The sequence below is a fragment of the Rhodamnia argentea genome, chromosome 7, assembly GCF_020921035.1.
Source record: "Rhodamnia argentea isolate NSW1041297 chromosome 7, ASM2092103v1, whole genome shotgun sequence".
NCBI classification, from domain to species: Eukaryota; Viridiplantae; Streptophyta; class Magnoliopsida; order Myrtales; family Myrtaceae; genus Rhodamnia; species Rhodamnia argentea.
Window position 1 is genome coordinate 12,830,271 of NC_063156.1, and position 9,991 is coordinate 12,840,261.

Consider the following 9,991-nt stretch of genomic DNA (forward strand, 5'->3'; position numbering starts at 1 on the left):
ATCTTCCTCTTTTCCGTCCTCAATGGGCCCGGAAACCCCGTAATAAAAGTTGCCGCGCTGACTGTGAGCAATCTTACAGTCTCTGCATCCGCACGGCCTAGTTGGAAAGCCTCCCTCTCGGTGAAGAAATCGCTGGGCTTCGGAGCTTATTCTTAGGCCAAGTTGAGTGCTTTCTTTATTACCAGTGGGACGAAAAAAACCCCTTGGGGTTAGAATCCGTGGAGCCCTTCATGCTGCGATCTAACGACATTGCTGTGATCAAGCAGACGATAAGTATGGAGACACTCACGGAGGCCGTCATCGAGGACATGAATCGAGAGCGGAGGGCCGTAGGGACAGTGGCCGTGGGGATGGGCCTGAGGATGCAGGCAAAATACGTCCTCGGCTCATGGTGGACGAGGGACTACGGCCGCATCGAAGCATATTGCGACGACTTAAGGATTGCGTTTCCGGATCCCAAGGGGGAGGGAAACTTAGTTACCCGCGATGCCGGTAGATCGTGTTCCTATAATCGTGTTGACTACGGGGAGACTTTTTAGCCATAATGTTCCCTTTCTTTTCCATTTAGTGATCAATGACTTTTTTCCTTCAACTTTATGTTAAATGGAATTTGATCCTCTATGGAATTGTTACGATGGCGGGAATATACATTGCGTGTAGCATATTGTGCTCTTATTAAACAGAACATTTGTCCGACGCGTGTCAATGGATTAAAGTTTGGAATGTTATCTAAATCGTTACTATTTTAGCCGAGATAAAACTTAATTAATTTATTTTAAGAAAAATACTTTGAATTATTTTACGTCATTCCCATATGTTAAATGACAGAGTTAGAGAAGTAGACAATGGAATGTTTAATTACAATTAGGCACAATGACAATATAAATATACATACAAGGAACAGTGTAAACATAAATACATACACTAAAAGTAAAACCCTAATCTAATATATACAATATGTATAAAACCCCTCTCAAACTCAAGGTGGGTCAACCAACGAGAGCTTACTGCAAAAGCCACAAAGGGAAGAGAAATGATGTGTGATTGGAGCTCATGACGCGTGATGTGACAATCAATGTTGATATGCTTGGTACACTTATGAAAGACCGGATTTGTAGCAATGTGAATAGCACTCTTGTTGTTGCAATGAAGAGGAATGGGAGCATATGAGACAACACCCGGATCAGCAAGAAGATGATAAAGCCAAATAATCTCAACCGTAGTGTCAGCCATAGCATGATATTCGGACTCGGTAGAAGAGCGAGACTCGATAGGCTGTTTCTTGGCACGCCAAGAAATCGGAGAATCACCTAGAAAGACATAAAATCTTGTAATGGACTTGCGGTCAAGAACATCCGCTATCTAGTCAGCATTAGAGTAAGCATGAAGAGTAAGTGAGTAAGTCGATGGAAGAAAAACAGAGCATGTCAGAGTATCACGAAGATATCGTAAAATCTGAAGCACAACAGCATAATGAACTGTACGAAGAGCTGCTACAAACTCACTAACAAGATGATCATCATAGGCGATATTAGGACGAGTGGTTGTAAGATAGACAAGATCGCCAACCAGAGCTTGGTAGCGAGTGACATCGGATAGAGGCTCACCATCATCCGAATGAAGATGTAAATGAAGTTCAATGAGAGTAGCTGCAGTACGAGTATCGGATAACTCAGCACAAGCTAGAATGCTAGCCATGTACTTCTGTTAAGAGAAAAGAATACCACGTCAATTGCGAGCAACTTCAATACCGAGAAAATAGCGCAAAAAATCTAGATCCTTCATAGCAAAATGACGGTGAAGATGTTACTTAGTAAAAGCAATATGAGTAAAGTCATCCCCAGTAATAATCATATCCTCAACATAAAGAGGCGGAATAGTACAACTAGTAAGAGATGTGTGAGTGAACACAGCATGATATTCTTACTTCGAACAAAACCAACCGACTAAACAACACCTACAAAGCGTTCAAACCAAACTTGAGAGCTTGTTTAAGACTATAAAGGGCCCGACGAAGACGGCAAACCCGACCAGGAAAATGAGCACGACTAGGAGGTGACTACATATACAGTTCCTCATGAATGGCCCTATGAAGAAAAGCATTCTTCATATCAAGTTGAAAGAGAGGCCAATCACGAACCGAGGCTATAGCAAGAAGAATGCGGACAGAAGTCATTTTGGCAACGGGAGCAAATGTCTCGTCATAATCAATCACATACTCCCGATCAAAACCATGTGCTATGAGATGCGTTTTATAGCACCCAATACTATCATCAGAGGGAGTCTTGATTTTGTAGATCCAACGACAAAATATCAAGGATTTCCCTCATGGAGGAGGCACAAGATTGCACGTACTTGTGAGCTCAAGAGTAGACAACTCCTCAAACATAACATTACACCACTCGGCATGTTTTACTACCAAATGATAATGTGATAGTTCTTGCAAAGTGTGGACAGTAGCCATAAAAGGACCAAATCATATCCACCACATACTTAGCCGGATGATGGCGATCTCGCGGAAGATTCCGTCGAGGGGACGATGGGCGAGAATCATCAAGAGGCGTCAGAGTGGTAGGTGAAGTAGAGGAAGGAAGAGGCAGAATAGGATAAGGTGGTAACACTAGGTTAGAGGAGAAGATATAATAGTAGGAACAAGAGATGAGCTTGGAGATGAATGAAGAGAAAAATCTATAAAAACAGATGAAGAGGACTGTGAAGAAGTAGAAGTGGTGGACAAGAAAGGTAGGTACTCAAAGAACTAAACGCTACGAAAGATACGAATACGTTGTGAAGAAGGACATAACACATGTAGCCTTTATCTTCCGTGCTATAGCCCAAGAAAGCACACCAAACCGACTTGGCAGAGAGTTTGATACGCTCATGGGGGTAGAAGAAGTATATAACACGTATAGCCAAAAATACAAAGTTGGTGATAAGTGGGTGGTTTCGAGAAAAGACGTTGGTGAGGGGTGGCTTTGGAGAGGATACGAGAAGGGAGTTAATTAACGACATAGATAGCAATAGAAAGTGATTCGGCCCAAAATTTAGTGGGAACAGAATTGGACAACGGGGCAGCATGAGTAATATCCAAAATATGGTAATGTTGTCGCTCAGCAAGATTATTTTGAGCAGGAACACTAGGACAAGACAAATGAAGTAATGCTCTGTGAGAAGTTAAGAAAGAACGAAAAGCTATAGAAAGATACTCTTCACCCGAATCAGAATGAAAAAACTTTATTGGTTTTAGATAATTGAAAAGAGATCATGGCTATAAAATTTTTATAGATAGAGAGAAATTCATCACAAGAATGCATGAAATAAACCCAGGTATAACAAAAATAATCATCAATAAATGCTTCATAATACTTGAAACCACTTTTAGAAAGTTAGAGAGCGGGACCCCAAATATCTGAATGTACTAAATCAAAATAGGTACTGGAAATAGAAGAGCTAACTGGAAAATGAGGTGCAGCCAAAGGACACCTAGTACGAGCACGCATAACAGTGGATGAAACAGGACCAAGTACACCCCGCTAATGCGAAAAAGAAATAAGGTGCCCTTCACACAGTGAAAAATTTAAAGAACAACAGCAAAATGTGTGGTCCGCGACATGGTCATGAACTGGGCGATACTATGAATAACGTAAGCGATGTTAAGATGAGTGACAATGAGATATACAAGACTGCCACCTTGCTTTCAATAAAGAGTAGGACTAGGAAGAAGAGTCACATCTTTGTCCTTAATTTGGCATAGTTTCAATGGGAGTTGTAGTAATCTTGTTAGCAGTAAGTTCCGCTTGAGAAAGAAGATCAAAAGCATATTTAGCATGAGAAAAATAATACCCAAGCCTAAAAAATAAATGAGTTTCCCAAGATCTTTCATTTCAAATTGCTGACTAAGATACTATTCAAGTTTTGTAATGCCGGTATGGTCATCGCCAATGATAACTATGTCATCTACATATAAAAGGAGTAGAACATGCCCATAAGATATTCGTTGAATAAAGAGAGCATTATGATCAAGGCTGGATTTAAATCCAAGGCGTTCCATGGTAGAACCGAACTTAGAGTACCATGCACAAAGAGCCTACTTCAACCCATATAATGCTCGACGTAATCGACATACTTTGTCAAAAGTAGTATATCCAAGAGGAGGTTCCACATATACTTCCTCGGAAAGATTACCATTGAGAAAAGCATTTTTAATGTCCATCCGCAATATAGACCATCTCTTGATAGAGGCGACAACAAGAAGACTTCGAACGGATATAAGATGTGCAACTGGAGCAAATGTCTCATCATAGTCAGTCCTATACTTTGAGTAAATTCTTTTACTAATAATCAAGCTTTGTAGCATTCCACCATTCCACCTGCCTTAATTTTGATCTTAAACACTCATTTAGAGCCTATAGCAAACTTTCCATGTAGCAAATCGATCAAATCCCAATTATGAGATTTATCTAATGCTTGCAACTCATCTACCATTGCTTGCTGCCAAATAGGATTAGTAAGAGCTTCTTTATACGTACGAAGCTCATGAAATAACGCAATAGTCAAATAACAATGAAAATCACAAAGTCGATAGAAGGTTGACTTACGTGGGTGGAACAACAAATAAGAGAAAAAGGCATCACTAAGTATGAAGAATCCACGGGAGGTAGCGACGTGTCGGGAGCTACAGAAGTGGGATTGCTAGATGTACCTGCATCAAGATTAGATGAAAACAATTCTGAAGAGGAAGATGCAAGTGTGTCATATTCGGGAAATAGTTCCACAGATAGATTGGTGAAGAAGTGAACGCTTGGAGGTAACTCAAAATAATAAAGAGATAAGAAAATTTTGTGTTCCCAAAAAGTAACATGATGAGAAACACATAGACGATTAAAGACTAGATCCTAACATCTATAATTAGGAATGTTGCCATATAAGGATTTGTAGGCAGATATGTTACCTATAGTAGGTGATGAAATATGATTGATTGCATATACAGTTTAGTATAACAAGCTTCTCCCCAAAACTATTCTAGATAATAAGCTAATGTTAGCAGAGTACTTACAGTTTATTAAGATATGCCTATGTTTACGCTCTACTAGACCATTTTGTTTTGAAGTTCCTGGACAAGAAAGATGAATGATAGAACTGTTTTGGGAAATAATTCGAAGAAACTCTGTATCTCTATACTCCATGGCATTTTCAGTATGAAAAACCTTGATTTCTTTAGAAAACTGTGTTTTGATCATGGAAACAAAATTACAATAGATATAAGTAAGTTCAAAACAATTTTTCATAAGATAACGAGATCCTCCCATAGTTGAAGTAGGAGATGACCTCGAAATATTAGAGTGAATAAGATCAAATGGAGTATAAGAGACATAGTCACTAATATCAAACAGTAAAGCATGATGTTTTCCCAACTTACAAGATAAGCAATCAAAATTTTATTGTCAACGGAACCTAGATGACCACTAGAAATCAAAGAATCCTATCAGAGAAGAAAGCATGACCCAAATGAGAATGCTTAATTTTAGATTAAACTATGGCAAAACAAGTAATAGAAGAGTTTTTGTTGGAACTCTTAATGATAGCAGCAATGGATTAACGTGCGGGTTGAGGTGGACCTCTATATTGGGATCAATTGTTTACCCATACAGGTTGCTTAGGTTGTCGTGTATAATAGTTGGATGCAAGATGACCAGATCGAGACAATTCATACAATAATGCCTGCGCAAGGAGGATGGACCTAGAGTGGCAAGCACCGTATCTATATGTGAGGGAAAAGAGCATTGCACCTTCAAGGTAGTAAGTCTAGTCTCCTCAAACAGCAACTCTGAGACAATTGCCTCAAGACGAGATAATGGATTTCGATATAGAAGTGAAGCTCGGACAAGCTTAAATCTATCATTAAGTACCATAAAAAATTCCATAACACACATGCGATCGCGATATATAGTAAACTTGCGAGCATTAGAGTTTGCGTCCCATTGTGGTTCAAATAATCATGCATGGAGGATAACAAATCATTGATTAACCGACCTGTCTCCTCATACGGGTGCTGCAAATTCCCTAACAACCGATATTGATGGGCAATATATGAAGTAGACTATCAACCGGCAAGCATATCACATGCTTCCTTTGTTATATTAAGACAACCAAACTGAAGTCCAATAGAGAGAATCGAAGTGTTTCAAAACTATGTAAGAATATGATGATTCTTGTTATCCGAATCCTCCAAGCGTTCATTAAATTTCCCCTCGGTTTCACCGGTTCTCCTAGTTCACGAATATTACAAGTGACATAACGTCAGAACCAATGTCCTCTTGGCAAATTGGATATTCCTTGGGAAAATAAAATATAATTAGATACATTCAAAATGGTTTAGAAGGGAATTGAGACTTCCAATTTATCTATGATATGCAACTAGTATAAATCCAGTAAATCTATATTGAATGTGAAGAAGACCGATACTTACACAGCTAATATGGAGAAAATAAGGCCAAATTATGTTCAGAATGTCGAATGCCTTCGGAACCAGTTTGAAAACACCAAGGATCGATCTAAAATAGGTCGAACCGGTCAGAAAAGTAAGCAAACAGGTGCGGTAAACGTTTAATCGACACTGATCAATGAAAGACAAAGTTTGGTTAACGATGAGTTAGCAAGGTCAACGGATAATGACGTAGCGGATAGCTGGCGCTGAAGTCACTTGTTGACATGTTAATGATGTCACTTGCTCGGCAACAGATCATGTGCAAGGCACGCGAGCTCATCGATCTCGGTCGCTGAAGCTATATGCGGCGTGTGAGTGCGCATGAAGCTTTGGGATGGCAGCAGCATTTAGTAAGTTAGACTTGTATGGTGATGAGGAGGAACTTGATGGTGGTATTTTGTGTCAAAACGGAAAAGCACTTACACACGTCGGGTTCCGGTGAGTCCAAGATAGAGGCGCGTGGAGGCACGTTTGACTATTTCTGGTGTCTATTCATGACGATTATGGTCGGTTGGTGCGGCTGGTGTGGTCTAGCCGATTCCAATAGGTTAGTGGAGTCCTGGATTAAACTCTATAGCCTGGGCCTTTAGGCCCGCAGACAAGGCTCCACAATCGGACTGGGCTTAATCACAAGCCCATCTTCTAGTCGGCTTGTTAGAGGAATTGGGTCGAGCGAGATTGGCCTATTTTGTTCTTTTTTTATATAATTTTCGAGAAAGAAAATTCAAAAAATGTTTAAGAAATCAGAAAAATTTCTAAAATTTCTAGAAAATAAGAAAGAAATAAGGAAAATGGGAAAACACCTTTTATTTCTTTTTTTCTTATTTTCTGGAAATTTTAGAAATTTTTCTAATTAGGCACCTGTTTGGCGATGGCGATTGACTAGTATCCACTTCGGTCTTGATTTCTATATACGCAATCTTGCCTCGGGTTTCATATTTCGAGATTGTAACTAACATTGATTATATTGCATGTTTCCATTCCAGTCAGTAGTTAGCTACTTTAAATACTTGAGTGTTTATTTACCGCACTATAAATTGCTTATTAATCACTTTTCTAGTATTAAGACAGGATTGGGCTAGAATTTGCACGAAAATACATGATCAACTAGTGCTGGTTTGATAATTGCAGTTTTGAATGATGATCAAAATGCATGATCATCTCGTAAAAAATGACCTGGTTAGGTACCCAAAGGCATTGATTAGACAATTAGCGTAAACAAGTCCCATATCTAGATTCTTTGGTTGCGTAGGAATCAAGATAATACTCCTACGATTGGTTTCTAGCCAATCTTAATAGGCTAGTGGCAACTCCTAATTAATTGTTAAGGTTGCTAATCAAAAAAATGAAATTTGTCACATAAGGTATGGAGTTGGAAGAGTCTGAGCTATGGATTGATGGTGATACCTCTAGACCTACGGACCCCCTCGTGGTGAGGGAAAAGAAGGTCGCGATATGTGGCAAGCGTCATGGCGATCACCGTGGAGAAACGCGGCCTAATCGACTATCATTTGTTAGGAACAGATGCTCAAAGATGATTGGCTCCGATACCAAGAAAAGAGTAAAACGAAAAAGGTAGTTGTGGAATTTCTTTGTGTATTTCAATGTCTATACAGAAGCCATTTTATAGGCTTTATAGAACAACTATCTATAGTAACGTAACATTACATTATCAATTACAATCGATCACTAAGAGATACACAGAATCGTAATATATATCTAACAAAATCCTAACATTCTAACACATAGAGTGCGGTTAGCATAAATAGAAAATCCATTAACGGACATTCGATCAAATTGCAAGATTTTACTTATTTTATCCCCTTTTCCATTCCTTTTTTTTTTTTTTTTTGTTGCTCTTATGAGTTTGATCTGAGCTTGTTTTGTCAACTTTTAGCTCTTGATCATCCTTAAGTCTAGTTCATGCTTTTTTTTTTTCTGTAGTGTAATTGTCTAATCTATTATAAAAAGGACTACGTGTTTTTCATATTTACCAATTCTAAGCTTGGTCTTCCTTAATTCCTTTAGGGGTCTGGCATCCATTTGTCAAATTATAAGGAAAACAAAAGCATACTGTTTCTCTATGATGATTCACCCTAAGCACGACGTTACTATATAACCTTATCTGGCGGTAGCCATTCGAAGATGACGTGGAGTCTATCTTCCCCACCATCACCTCCTAAGTTGAGAGAAAATATTTTTCTTCTTTTCATCTCAATGAATACCTCCGAATTTTACGCTTTAGAGTTCAGACGAAGCAGTTTCAGAACTTTACTTAGGTCCACATGTATCTAAACTATTAGTGAGTTAGTTTTTTCTTTAATACGAACATTAATGGACTGGCAAATTGTGCATCTTGGGGCAAAAAAATCACCGCACAGTCCAAAAACCGCAGTTGATGCTACTCTTGGAGTTGACGATGCAAAAGCGCCGCCCGCAACCAGACAATCCTTCCCATTCCATGGTGTGGATACAGGAAAGAAACCTATTTGGCGTTTAGCAACTACATCGACATTTGCCGATTTAAAGCTGTACATCTCATAATCACTCTTTCAATGGCGTCTCCGTTGTCGTTTCCCGACCACCCCAAGCGAGACTCCCCATATGAACCTGCGCCAGCCGCGACCTTGGACCACCCGCCGCCACCTTCACCCTGCCGGCGCCTCCACCTAGAAGGCCAACGGGTTATGGGCTACCCTCCGGTGATTGGATACCCGCACCCTTACCACGAGCCGCCGCAGCCCTCCCCCGATCCTACCCAGAGACTCACCGGCTCGGGCTTCGCTCGCTGCATACTGGCGGCGTTTGTCATGATCGTTGTCCTCCTGTGCACTATCAACATCATCGTTGACGCGGTCCTGCGGCCAACGCTCCCCCTCTTCATGATTGCTTCGCTCTCAGTCTCCGACTTCAATGCGTCAGGCTCAGTGTTGACGGCGATCTGGGAGACAAGCGTCGCTGTGGACAACCCCAACAGCAAGCTGAAGGTCCAGTTCGATAAGGTACAGTGCTCCGTGTACTTCAGAGAGCCGAAGGACTATCTGGCACGGACGACGGTTGAGCCGCTCTTGGTGGGAACGAAGGGCAGGGGGGTGATTGATTTGACGATGGCGACTGCAGGTACGGAGGGGTGGCCGGAGAGGACGGTGGTGGAAGACATCAGTTGGGAGCAGCGCTCTGGGACAGTGAGCTTCGCGCTAGATTTGGAAATGATGTGCACGTTCCGGCACGGGTTGTGGTGGACGAGGTACGTCCGGTTTAGGGTTTAGGTCACACTATACAGCAAGTTAAAAAAATTGTTTAGGTTTTATTTTACTCTCTTTTCTTTCTTGAATCATCATTTATTTTTTCAAAATGTTTGATCCATGCTGGTACTGGTACGAAAATAACATATCAGTCTTTGATAGAATTGATACGACATGCACGTACTGCCGTTCGAATCTTAAAATTTTTTATCCATGTACAAAATGACTAATTTGTTTAAAAACACATATTTATACAATC

At 40.3% G+C, this 9,991-nt stretch overlaps 1 protein-coding gene across 1 annotated transcript; it reads left to right on the top strand.

Moving 5' to 3' along the window:
* The first annotated feature begins 9,042 nt into the window (after positions 1 to 9,042).
* LOC115741870 lies at positions 9,043 to 9,756 on the top strand. Its single transcript, XM_030675886.1, has one exon. It carries the CDS (start codon positions 9,043 to 9,045, stop codon positions 9,754 to 9,756), a length of 714 nt encoding a protein of 237 aa, XP_030531746.1.
* The last annotated feature ends 235 nt before the right edge of the window (positions 9,757 to 9,991 follow it).

Coding starts and splice junctions, on each gene's coding strand:
- LOC115741870 (XM_030675886.1), top strand. CDS start 9,043: ATGGCGTCTCCGTTGTCGTTTCCCGACCACCCCAAGCGAGACTCCCCA.